Genomic DNA, 13,653 nt, shown 5'->3' with positions numbered 1-13,653 from the left:
AGGGAAGCGGAGGAAGCGGAGAACACCTCTACTGATTTATTTACCTCTCTCTTCTCCTGCCCTCCTCTCTTCTCCTGCCCTCCTCTCTTCTCCTGCCCTCTCCCTCTACTTTTCTACCCCCTATTCTCCTGCCCCCCTCTCTCTTCTCCTGCCCCCCTCTCTCTTCTCCTGCCCCCCTCTCTTCTCCTGCCCTCTCCCTCTACTTTTCTACCCCCCTATTCTCCTGCCCCCCGCTCTCTTCTCCGGCCCCCCTCTCTCTTCTCCTGCCCTCCTCTCTCTTCTCCTGCCCTCCTCTCTCTTCTCCTGCCCTCCTCTCTCTTCTCCTGCCCTCCTCTCTCTTCTCATGCCCTCTCCCTCTCCCTCCACTTTTCTACCCTACTCAGGACTGAAGTGCCTGCCCTCTCCATCTTATCAGCTCCTATCTACAGCTCAAACATGCTCTGCCCACAATGCAACACCTGGGCACAAACACAGTAGCAGCCAAATATAAACCAGCAGCCTCTGTGTGTGTGTGTGTGTGTGTGTGTGTGTGTGTGTGTGTGTGTGTGTGTGTGTGTGTGTGTGTGTGTGTGTGTGTGTGTGTGTGTGTGTGTGTGTGTGTGTGTGTGTGTGTGTGTGTGTGTGTGTGTGAATATGTTAGCGCTAACTCATTTACTAAAAAAACACTCAGTGACTATTATGAGTTTTGAAATGATGACCCCGTATGACCCTATATGACCCTGTATGGCCCTGTATGGCCCTGTATGACCCTGTATGGCCCTGTATGGCCCTGTATGACCCCGTATGGCCCCGTATGACCCTGTATGGCCCTATAAAGCCCTGTATGGCCCTGTATGACCCTGTATGGCCCCGTATGACCCCGTATGACCCTGTATGGCCCTGTATGACCCCGTATGACCCTGTATGGCCCTGTATGGCCCTGTGCAAACCTGATAACCTGCATGGTTCATATTCATAAAGCCTCAGAGTAGAAGTGCTGATCTAGGATCAGGTCCTCACAGTCCATGTCATCTTTTTCAAATATGATTTAAAAGGTAAAACCGATGGTGGATCAGCAGTCCTGCTCTGAGACGCTTCATTCTTTTACACATCTCTAACCCTGTGGAGTCTGTACCCGATGGTGGATCAGCAGTCCTGCTCTGAGACGCTTCCTGAATATGGCCGTGATGTGCTTTAGGTATCATATCATCACCCAATGGGATGAAAGTCACAGTCTGCAATATGTCCTGCTGTTCAATGTGATGTATGTGTATATTCAGTGACTATACAGTCTACTACACACCTGTTGTCTGTAAATGTGTAATAACGTTATATTCCTGAATGTTCTTGTTCGAAGTGAGAGGTAAAAAACACATTTCCTAAGGAGATATAATAACCTAGAGTAACCTTCTATTTTCATTGAAAGTTATACTTACCAAGCAGCAGTTTTAGAACGTTTGGGATGTACATAACACGCCTCATTGTTACAATCAACTAAACAACATAGAATCAAAACACCCAGTTATTATGAGTAATCAAGGTAGAACCAAAATAGACCCCTTTCGGTGTTTACAAACATTGCCGCACACGAGGGCAATGCACACAACGTGGTTGCAGAACACGAGTGGGTTCTCATAGACCGGAAGCAAAAAAATACTATTTACATGTTGCTTATGAGCGCCTGCCACACTACTTTTGGACTTGTATGAATGTCCTGCTTATTAATATGAAGTTTGTGTCATCATCGCAAATCAACTGCATTATACTTTTTTTTTAAATGTCAACTTCACCCAGAAAAATGACTTACTGGCTAGCTTTGCTCACCGCCTACGTCAATGAGCGTTAGCATTCTAGCTAACAACCGCCTACGTCAATGAGCGTTAGCATTCTAGCTAACAACCGCCTACGTCAATGAGCGTTAGCATTCTAGCTAACAACCGCCTACGTCAATGAGCGTTAGCATTCTAGCTAACAACCGCCTACGTCAATGAGCGTTAGCATTCTAGCTAACAACCGCCTACGTCAATGAGCGTTAGCATTCTAGCTAACAACCGCCTACGTCAATGAGCGTTAGCATTCTAGCTAACAACTGCTGCGTACAAAATAGGTATTTTGCAAAGATCACAACCAAATATAATCTTAGCGAACGTTCAAACACTATTCAAAACAACATTGGAAGTAATAACTATGGAAATATCTCCATCATGTGGAATGGGCGCAGATGGCGATGGCCGGTGTTCCTGCATCCTGCCTGACATCAGTATGTGTGTACTGAAAAGGGGGACACAGAACAGAATAAAATAAAACCTACCCTTCAGTTTCTCCATCAGGCCCTGCGTCGCCCTCTCCAACACCCGCCCGTCCTCCTGCTGGTACCGATCATCCAGAAACCCAGCGGTGGCCTCTGATAGGTGAACCTTCCCGGCGACGCCCAATTGTTCCATGAGGTTGGCCAGGTTGACGTCGTTGGACCACACGTCGAACTTGAACCGCTTCATCCCCAGGATCCCACAGAGGACCGTGCCGGTGTGGACCCCCACCCTCATGTCCACCGTCTCACATGTCTCCTGGCAGAACTGCTCAATGGCCACGATCATACCTAGTTTCAGAGTAGAAGAAGAAGCAGAAGAAGACTTTATTGACCCGTTTTCCTTGTAGTACAATGAAACTGCTCAGATCCCAATCACCCCTGAAACACCAACACACACAGGTCAGACAGAACGCAGTGAGCACACATCCAGTAACTAGTAACAGGTGCAGGGTATAATAAGCCAACTGGAGAAAGACAGATACTGTACCCACCCACACACGGCTGATTGCTCCCATAGTTTGATTGGAAAACATTTTGGCCCAAAGGTCAAGAAGACCAGCTTCAAAAGACCTTCAGACCAGCGCACTAAATGCTTATCGGAGCTATCTCAACTCATTCTAGATGTGGACAACAGATATGCCTCTTCTCCAACGCTTGAACTCTACAAAGAGAGACTGCTACACCAATCGGAATTTGACAATCTTTCCACGAAACAAACGGAACAGCATCTGTTTAAGTCGAGGCAGACATTTTATGAACACGGAGAGAAAGCTGGCAAGTTGTTATCTCACCAGCTTTGACCTGAAATCTGTGTTGCAGCCGATTTAACTTCTACCAATCCCAAAGAAATCAACAATCAATTTAAGCAATTATACTCTGCTCTTTACTCATCAGAGGCTCTTCCTGACACGTATTGTATGCACGCATTTCTAGACAATCTGGACATCCCATGTCTCAATTCAGATGAGCAAACTAACATGAATACCTCAATAAGTGATGATGAAGCTACTCTGGCAATCCAGTCCATGCAGAGCGGTAAAGCATGATGGGCATGATGGTTTCCCTATTGAATTTTATAAAGCATTCTCCTCTAAACTATCCTCTATCCTCAGCTCAATGTACAATGAAATCCTTTCTCTTCAGAAACTGCCCCAGACACTTACCCAGGCAACTATTTTGGTTTTGCTTAAGAAGGACAAGAATCCCCTCGACTGTGGCTCATACCGCCCTTTAAGCCTTTTGTGCTGCGATTATAAAATGTTCACTAAGGTCCTCTCGTGCAGAGACAGTGATGCCTAATACAATTAACTCTGACTAAACCGTATTTATCTCAGGTGGACAATCTTTCTATAATATGCGGCGGCTATGTCATGTTCTTCATGCTGCCCACTCAACTCGACAGCCAGAGGTCGTCATCTCTCTTGATGCTGAGAAGGCTTTCGACCGGGTTGAGTGGGAATATGTATTTACGGTACTAGAGAGATTTGGGTTTGTCCTGTCATTCCTTTCCTGGATTAAGATTCTGTACCAGTCCCCGGTGGCGTCTGTTCGCAGCAACAATGTTACCTCCAGCTACTTCCCTCTCCACAGGGGGGCCAGCAGGGTTGCTGTTTATCCCCTTTCCTATTTGATATGGCTACTGAGCCTCTTGCTATCGCCCTATGCGGCGAGGAGGGGATTAAGGGGCGACATAACTCACAAGGTGTCCTGATATGCAGACTATCTTCTTTTACACATCTCTAACCCAGTGGAGTCTGTACCCGATGGTGGATCAGCAGTCCTGCTCTGAGACGCTTCCTGAATATGGCCGTGATGTGCTTTAGGTATCATATCATCACCCAATGGGATGAAAGCCAGTCTGCAATATTTCCTGCTGTTCAATGTGATGTATGTGTATATTCAGTGAGCATACAGTCTACTACACACCTGTTGTCTGTAAATGTGTAATAACTTGCTATATTCCTGAACGTTCTTGTTCGAAGTGAGAAGTAAAACACATTTCCTGAGGAGATATAATAACCTAGAATAACCTTAACTATATTAGGCATCACTGTGGAGTCTATACCCTATCTCTTGGACATGCTACAAGGTTTTGGGACATTCTCTAGTTATGAATTAAACCTAACATAAAGTGTGCTCCTCCCCATTAATCAGTTGGCAGAAGGTATTAGGTATGCCAACTTCCTATTTAAGGTGGAGCATCAGGTCTGTACTTATTTGGGGTTGAAGGTCACACGCTCATTTAAGGCTCTGTTGAAACATAACTTCGGTACACTCCTGGAGAGCACTAAGCAGGATTTCATACGGAGGTCGTCTCTTCCCATTTCACCAGCAGGTCGCATTCATTCTGTTAAGATGACTGTACTATCTATGTTTTTGTACTTATTACAAATCATCCCCATTTTTTTGCCAAAGTCGATATTCAAACAACTGGACAGCTACATTTTAAATTAATTTGGAATAAGTCGAATCCACAAATGAGAAAGGTATATCTAGAGAGACCTAAGGCTGCAGGTGGGCTGGGCATTCCCATTTTTTTTTACACTCCAACTGGTCAGCAAATATATCTAAATGTGTTTGTTGGGTTTGTACATTTGGAAAAAAAGGATGGTCCAACTTGGGCCATCCTGGAGTTACAGTCTAGGTCCCAATTCTCAAAATCACTTTATCCTTAAACAAGCAAGCTGCTTCTCTCCATGATCATCTCTTCCCAGCGTCACAGAGTGACACGGCATTCCAGTTCTGGCATAGGAACAGTCTGCTGTTTTTGTGTGACCTATTTGTTGATAACACCTTTGTCTCATTTGATACTCTGAGGGTTGACCATAATCCCAATACCCACTTTTTAAGATATCTCCAAACTCTCAGCCTTGCCAAAAAACATTTCCCTTCATTTCCACTCGAGCCTACTAAGTTTCTAGTCGAGAGGTGCTTAGATCTTAACCCGTTTCTGAAGGGCACAATCTCCAGATTATAGGACATAATACAGAACATAAATCTGCCTTCCTTGGCAAATCCAAAATCTGCATGGGAGCAAGACATGGGTGGCGAGCTACCCGATGATATACGGCAACACAGTATTGAGCGTATCCACACATCATCATTTTGCATAAGGAATGGGCTCATTCAGTTCAGAGTTTTGCACTGTCTCCATTACTCAAATGACAGATTAGCAAAAATATACCCAAATGTTGACACCAAGTGTTTGAGATGCCACCAGAGTCCAGCGACTCCGGGAGACATGTTTTGGTCATGCCAATATTTGAGTGGCTTCTGGGACCACATTTGTTAAGCATTCTCACATATGTGTAATACAACTTTTAGCCCCAACCCGGTCACTGACATTTTTGGGGTAATTCCCCAAGACCAGAATGCCACCATGCATCAGGCGAATGCGATAGCATCTGCCTCACTGCTAGCGGGTAGTCTTGTTCTCTTCACTGGAAGTAGGCAGAGTCAACCTCCTTTATGCAGAAGGTTAAGGAGGTGGTGTCATCTCTGCCTTTGGAGGTTGGGTACACTGTCCGTGGGGCCTGACAAAAGTTTGGCTTTACCTGGTCCCCATTAACGACTGGAGAGCCTGTCTTTTACTTTGTGTAATTTGCATATTTTGGTAAGCAGTCATGTCTGTTCTAGTGGCCATATATTGTGCTGATAAGATTCAACTAATATTATTTTCTCCATTGTTTTTGTTCCTATTACTGTTTATGTTTCTGCCCTGTTTAATTTATGTTTCTATGTTATCCTTGTATGATGCCTTGGTGGGTGGGAGGGAGGTGTGGAGGGAGGGGTGGATTGGGGAATGAGGGGTTGGCGTTGTACTGTTTTTCTGTTCTCATGTCTGAAAACCTATAAATAAAGTAAAATGACAGACATTGCACAATAAAGTTGCAGGAGCAATTAACAGAATGCTATCTACCCATCTTTATCCCATTGGATCATACCTAGTCCCATCTCGACACAGCAGTACGCATGGTCAGGGCGTGGCTCGGGACATCCCGCCACGCAGTAGTAACAGTCTCCCAGTGTACTGATCTTCTCACAGCGCGTCAGCTCACACAGCCGGTCGAAACGGCCAAAGAGGTCATTGAGGAGCCCCACCAAGGCGTGGGCGGACTTGTTGGCAGACATTTTGGTGAAGCCGACGATATCCGCAAAGAGGATAGAAACAGGCTCCATCCGCTTCATGTTGAATGGCCTGAAGATGATCTGATGATCAAATTAAATCAAACTTGATTTAAAGTGTTTTTAAAATTGTAACACACTTTGCAGTAAATCTATAAGCTTTTGTTCTTCTGGGACTAGACCGGTTACCGTATAGAACTTAGTGACAACTGCTGATGTAAAAAGGCTTAATAAAATACATTTGATTGATTAGGATAATAAAATAAATAAAAGCAGACCACACATGAAGCAATGAAGGAGGATTAAAATAGCCTAAAACAATGACTAAAAGGCTAAGCTAAACGGGTGAGTTTTTACACCCGTTTAAAATCAACCACTGCTCCTTTTACCTGGCCTCTGGGGATCGAAGTCTTCTTCCTCTTAAGATGACTATGATGATGGGGATGGTTCTTAGGGCTCGCCGCGATCGAAGAAGCCCCCCCAGGACCTCCGACCGTGGACACAGCCGAACAAGCCCCGGCAGAGTATCTCTTCCCTGCGTTCCCCTCCATCTCCTCGTCCCCCTGCTTCATCAGTTCATCGGCGACCCTCCTCGGCATGACAGAGTGGATCATGCGTTCCTTCAACGCTTTCTCCACCTGGAACATATTCACAAAGACAGGTAACAACTGGTTTCTTTCTCCACCTGGAACGTATTCACAAAGACAGGTAACAACTGGTTTCCCTCTCCACCTGGAACGTATTCACAAAGACAGGTAACAACTGGTTTCCTTCTCCACCTGGAACGTATTCACAAAGACAGGTAACAACTGGTTTCCTTCTCCACCTGGAACGTATTCACAAAGACAGGTAACAACTGGTTTCCCTCTCTACCTGGAATGTATTCACAAAGACAGGTAACAACTGGTTTCCTTCTCCACCTGGAACATATTCACAAAGACAGGTAACAACTGGTTTCCTTCTCCACCTGGAACGTATTCACAAAGACAGGAAACAACTGGTTTCCCTCTCCACCTGGAACGTATTCACAAAGACAGGTAACAACTGGTTTCCCTCTCCACCTGGAACGTATTCACAAAGACAGGTAACAACTGGTTTCCCTCTCCACCTGGAACGTATTCACAAAGACAGGAAACAACTGGTTTCCCTCTCCACCTGGAACGTATTCACAAAGACAGGTAACAACTGGCTTCCTTCTCCACCTGGAACGTATTCACAAAGACAGGTAACAACTGGTTTCCCTCTCCACCTGGAACGTATTCACAAAGACAGGTAACAACTGGTTTCCTTCTCCACCTGGAACGTATTCACAAAGACAGGTAACAACTGGTTTCCTTCTCCACCTGGAACGTATTCACAAAGACAGGCAACAACTGGTTTCCTTCTCCACCTGGAACGTATTCACAAAGACAGGTAACAACTGGTTTCCCTCTCCACCTGGAACGTATTCACAAAGACAGTGAACTGGTTTCGAGAACATCAAGAATGTAACCATTTGTGATCTATTTCATGGTATTTGATTGTTTGATGAACATGATGATGAAATGAAATCATCTGTCTCTCGGTGATCAAATGTGTCAATGTTTTGATTTTATCCATCTCTAACATATAAATAATAATTACCTCCAGGTCTTTGCCGTGCATGATGGCCTGGCCCACCTTGAGGAAGGTGGAGCGGGATCGCACCTCGGACATGATGAAGAGGTGGATGCCGATGGCGTGGGCACACAGGTGGAGGAGGGCCTTAGCCGGGCCCAGCCAGCGGAGGGTGTCCCATTCCAAGCTAGAAGAACCAAGACCTCCAGGACTAGATCCAGAACCTAGGGACCCTTCTGCACCTCCAACCCCAGCCTCGCCCCACCTATTCCCCCCATAAGTTCCTCCACTGCCATCTCTCCCCTGGAGCAGGGGCAGCCACTCTAAGGCTTCAAATAGTACTGAATACAGGAGCCCCAGTAAAACTGAAGCATATAGCCTCACATGGAGAACACTGTAGAGTAGTAGCAGGACCTCCATACACAGAGAGAAGGTGCCCACTGGGGAGATGCAGGGAGCCCGAGTAGGGACCACTCCGCCTGGGGTGCGAGGGAATGTCCGGTTGACATCCCTGGTTCTCTCCAGGTAGACAAAGCCTCCTGTCTGGATCTGAGGAGCCAGAGTGATGGCGAATGTGGTCACAATGAGGAGCAGCGAGGCCTGGTTGTACAGCTGAGTATAGGGCCTTGTCAAGGTAAAGAGGAAGAGGATGAGCAGGAAAAGGAGGAAGGAGGCGGTCGGGGCGAGGAAGGTCACCGGGTCACAGCGGTCGTGGTTGACCCCGAAATACACGCCCCAAAGGAGCGAGGCAGAGGCCATGTATGACAGAACATAGCGGAAGCGCCGTTGAGTCTGCGGGAAGCACCTCTCGCGGCACGCCTCTTCGAGTATCGGCGAATCAAACTTGGGGTCCCACCACTGGGCAGCAGACCTCTCAAACAACTGGGGCAGAGTCTTCTGCTGGCTGTGTAATTTATTCATAACAGCCCTCCGAACTCCCGACTCCCCTGAACTACAGCTGGAGGAGATGCTGTATTTGGTGCAGGGTTTGGAGGGATCTCCTTTGGCGGTAGTGGTAGACCCACCTACTCCACTCCCTCCTCCTCTGGTATTGCTGTCCCTTGTCGTTGGGGTTGGGGGAGAGTCATGATATTGTCGATGCTGTGGCGACGGCGCGTGCTGTGTGTGCCTAGTGTTGTCGATAATCCGCACAGTCACTGCGCCGTCACTGCTTGAGGCGCAGCTAACCTCCGTGGCATGTGGGAGAAGCTGCTGCTGCCGGTGTTGCAGTGGCTGCAAGGCCATTATGATGGCCGGAGTGACGTGAAGGGGGAAATACTAATATCTGATCAATGATGGCGGACGGTGCGCGGGCAATGAGGTAACAGTACTAAGTGAAACATCTGGCAGAGGAAGACTAGACAGGAGAGTGAGCAAAAAAAGAGAGGCAAGAAAGGTGATGGTTGTAATCACGACTTGATATATCGTGTGTACAGAAAATACGTATTTCTACTAGGCTACGCACGAATGTAGCCAACTAGGCCTACTCACTCATATAAAAAGGGCCGTTCCAGGCTCTTGAGTAGTTCATTATCCCGACCTCTGTATTACGTCAGCACTCACATTCCATTAATTCGTCCCTTGCCTTTGGAAGCCCTCGCTGTCCACTTTGTACTCGTGTGCTGCTCTGCTCGCTCTCATCTGGCAGTTGAAATAATTGAAAGTCCTTTCGTCTTTCCTCTCCCCTTCTTTATACATCCTTCCCCGATATTACGTTTTTTATCACATTACGATTTTTATCAGGTTTAAAAAGCCAATCTGGGGTCAGTTGTTCAAATATTCACTTTTTATTCCACACCACGCGCAGTGTTTTGACAGCCGCCAGTGACAGCTCGAGCCTCGCTCTCAAGAAGTCCTCACGTGTCTTCTTCACTGATGATCAAAATAATGTCCCCATGTTATTATTACATTTTAATACACACACAATCCGAAAAGAGAACATTATTTATATAATGTTTCCAAGTCCAAAACGACCCATATTGTGTGTGTGTCTTGTTTAGGAGTTGTAGGCTATACACAGTAGATTGTTGTCCCACTCATTCCAATAACAAGCTACACATGGCTAGAATATTGCGACAAAGTTACAGCTTCGGTCCCTTCTTATCTTATCGGAGCACCCGCTCCAAAACAAGTCACTTTAAAGTTCCTTTCCCTTGGAAAAAAAACAAGCGTTATCCTCTTTCCGTTTTAGTTACATGAGTCAACAGTTGAAAATAATAGGCTAACATTCATAGCATAAACTCGTATAGCATGTCCTCCTTTCCCTTTCTGACTATTTCAAAGCCCTAGTGTGGGTGAATACTTTCGTGTTATACTAGCCAAGCTGAAGAGTTAGGCTTTGGCTGTCGGGTCGGGTAGGTGGGTGGGTCGGTTCACGACCACCCAAAACCAGCAGCCAGGCAGGCAGCGTCCGTTTAGCGGTCTAGCTGTCCCCCCATACCCAGTCTGTAGTTCTTCCACAGCCGGGCCTATTCCCAAGCTCCAGCCCCGTCCTTTCCTGACCTCCCTCTACGGATCTCTACATCGGTAATATCCCCACTTCCAAGACGACAGGGACTGTACAGATACAGTAATTATGAGACCTTGAAAAGCGATTTTAAATCGAGAGATAAGTACCCAAAATATGACAGCTGAGCCAACTCCTTTTACTAGGCTGGCGTCTTGAACAAACTTGTTGGTAAGAGTTGGCAAAACAGAAAGCTATGAGAAACACCCACCCTTGTATGAATAGTCTATTAAATATATAGACTGAAATACAAAACTGTCAAGTTATGTCTACTAAATATTCCTATCGAATATTCACATTTTCCATAGGATAGGCCTATCCAATGAACAGGACAGGCTTTTAAAAACAAAAAATGCAGTTTAAAATTGAAGCAAAAACGTATCCAGAAACGTCACTACTGTGCTCCCTTCTGTATCCAAAGCCTCTAAACTTTTTCCCAGGCCGTGGTTCCTTCGTCATGGGCTACAGAAGTAGCCAGGACTGTAAACGCGTGGAGTAGAGAATAACTATAGAGTGCATGGAGAGATTCTGTGAAATTCCTCCTCTTTGATTTCCCCAAAGGAATACCGAATTCCCATGAGGAAGAAACAATATATCCTTGATCCTGCTTCCCTTTATTCAATTACCAACGAATAAGACATAGTTCGCGAAATGTGCTGGCTGTCTGTTCCATAAATTCCTCAAGTCTGAATAGCTCGAGATTATGCTGCCTGCATGCATGTGCCCAGAAGAAGCATAGCCCGAGAGAGTCCACTCCTTGTTGCGTTCGCGTCCTCTTCCGTTCGAAAGGTTCGGTGACGGTTAAGGTTACCTCCCTATTGCCCGGGTCCGGGTAGCCTAAGTAGGCTAATAAAAACACGTTTTTATGTGTTTTCCCGATTTATCCAGGGGAAGACAAGGCAGCTCCCGTCACTCCCACCATCTTCCTGTACCCAGACGGAAATTCTCCGCCAGCTGAGGCGGCGGTGCGGTGGAGAAGGGTGGGTGTCCAAAGCGGAGCGACTCGGTGGTATGAGCATCGAGCTTCAGTAGCTCCAGTCTGAAAATACAGCAGAGGGGGGTATGGTGGCTGATGATGGGAGCGCGCACGCAGAAATGTATTGTGTGGCTATGGACGAGCACGTATTGAATGAGAGTGAGAGTATAACTATTTCAGATTGTAAAACATTTAAATAGGTAGACTAGAAGTCCAAAGTAATAGGCCTATCTTACGCATTTTACGCATAGGCCGTTTTCTTTCCAAATGACATCACCCACCACATGACACAAACAGACCAACACGTTAGGTGTACAGATACCAATATATTTCAGTGTTTTTACATACATTCATGTTCATTGTTACACAGCTGTTACACATAGACCTATGCCCACGCTAACAGGGTTGTGCCCATAATTCCAACAGTCAGTGATATCATTGATTGAAGGTGCATAAAAAAGGCCTACCCTAATCTAGTAGATAAGGTATGCACACCTATAATTGCCCTGAAGAGAACACTGATCTAGTTTCTATATTCACAGACAGATCTTTGTGTGACACGTCTACTTTGAAGGAAAAATAATATCTACTCTTTGAGTCCAATAAAAATGGCTAGCCTCTTCCGCTAGATGAAAGTTGCCAAACACACGCACACACACACACACACACACACGCACGCACGCACGCACACACACACACACACACACACACACACACACACACACTCTCACACACATACATGCACACACACACACACACACACACACACAGTTATGCACAGCTAACCTTTTGGGGACATACAATTCAGTCCCATTCAAAATCCTATTTTCATTAACCCCTAACCCTAACCGTAACCCCAACCTTAACCCAAAAACCTAACCTTAATCCTAAACCTAACCCTAACCTTAAAACTAACCCTAGCTCCGAACCCTAAACATATTTCTAACCCTACCAGTAATTCTAACCTCAACCCTAAACCCCCTAGAAATAGCATTTGACCTTGTGGGGACCCCAACAAAATCAAATGAAACTTTATTTGTCACATGCGTCGAAAACAACAAGTGTAGACCTTAGCGTGAAATGCTTACTTACAAGCCCTTAACCAACAGTGTAGACCTTACCGTGAAATGCTTACTGACAAGCCCTTAACCAAGAGTGCAGTTCAAGAAGAGTTAAGAAAATATTTACCAAATAAACTAAAGTAAAAAGTAATAAAAAGTAACACAATAACGAGGCTATATACAGGGGGTACCGAGTCAGTGTGCGGGGGTACATGTTAGAGGTCATTTGTACATATAGGTAGGGGTGAAGTGACTATACATAGATAATAAACAGCGAGTAGCAGCAGTGTACAGAACAAATAAAGGGGGGGGGGGGGGGGTCAATGTAATAGTCCGGTGGCCATTTTATTAATTTTTCAGCAGTCTATGGCTTGGGGGTAGAAGCTGTTAAGGAGCCTAGACTTGGCGCTCCGGTACCACTTGTCGTGCGGTAGCAGAGAAAGCAGTCTATGACTTGGGTGACTGGAGTCTCTGACAATTTGATGAGCTTTCCTCTGACACCGCCTATTATATAGGTCCTGGATGGCAGGAAGCTTGGCCCCAGTGATGTACTGGGCCATACGCACTACACTCTGAAAGCGCCTTACGGTCAGATGCAGAGCTTTTGCCATACCAGGTGGTGATGCAACCGGTTAAGATGCTCTCGGTGGTGCAGCTGTAGAACTTTTTGAGGATATGGGGACTCATGCCAAATCTTTACAGTCTGTTGAGGGGGAAAAGGTTTTGTTGTGCCCTCTTCACGACTGTCTTGGTGTGTTTGGACATGATAGTTCGTTGGTGTTGTGGACACCAAGGAACTTGAAACTCTCGACCCGCTCCACTACAGCCCCATTGATGTTTATGGGGGCCTGTTCAGCCCGCCTTTTCCTGTAGTCCACGATCATGTCCCCAGTTGGTCAAGTTTTTGTTTGTTTACTATTCTTATAGTTAAACACGTACACACACACACACACACACACACACACACACACACACACACACACACACACACACACACACACACACACACACACACACACACACACACACACACACACACACACACACACACACACACACACACACAAACCTGTAACAGATTTCCTGCAGGATTCCTGTA

General features: G+C 46.0%; 1 protein-coding gene across 2 annotated transcripts in view; it reads right to left on the bottom strand.

The window, feature by feature from the left end:
* The window catches only part of LOC139424426 (adenylate cyclase 9), a 79,694-nt gene extending 68,136 nt beyond the window's left edge, over window positions 1-11,558 (bottom strand). For both annotated transcript variants that reach the window (XM_071176218.1, XM_071176219.1), the window contains exons 1-4: window positions 8,039-11,558; window positions 6,805-7,053; window positions 6,235-6,499; window positions 2,291-2,578 (exon numbers count right to left, since the gene is read on the bottom strand). In XM_071176218.1, coding sequence (XP_071032319.1) covers window positions 2,291-2,578; window positions 6,235-6,499; window positions 6,805-7,053; window positions 8,039-9,256 — 2,020 coding nt within the window. In that variant the 5' untranslated portion in view covers window positions 9,257-11,558. The remainder of the gene's footprint in view (window positions 1-2,290; window positions 2,579-6,234; window positions 6,500-6,804; window positions 7,054-8,038) is intronic.
* Window positions 11,559-13,653: the final 2,095 nt, after the last annotated feature.

The sequence above is a fragment of the Oncorhynchus clarkii genome, chromosome 13 (genome assembly GCF_045791955.1).
Source record: "Oncorhynchus clarkii lewisi isolate Uvic-CL-2024 chromosome 13, UVic_Ocla_1.0, whole genome shotgun sequence".
Classification (NCBI taxonomy): Eukaryota; Metazoa; Chordata; class Actinopteri; order Salmoniformes; family Salmonidae; genus Oncorhynchus; species Oncorhynchus clarkii.
This window is presented reverse-complemented; position numbering and strand designations above follow the sequence as displayed.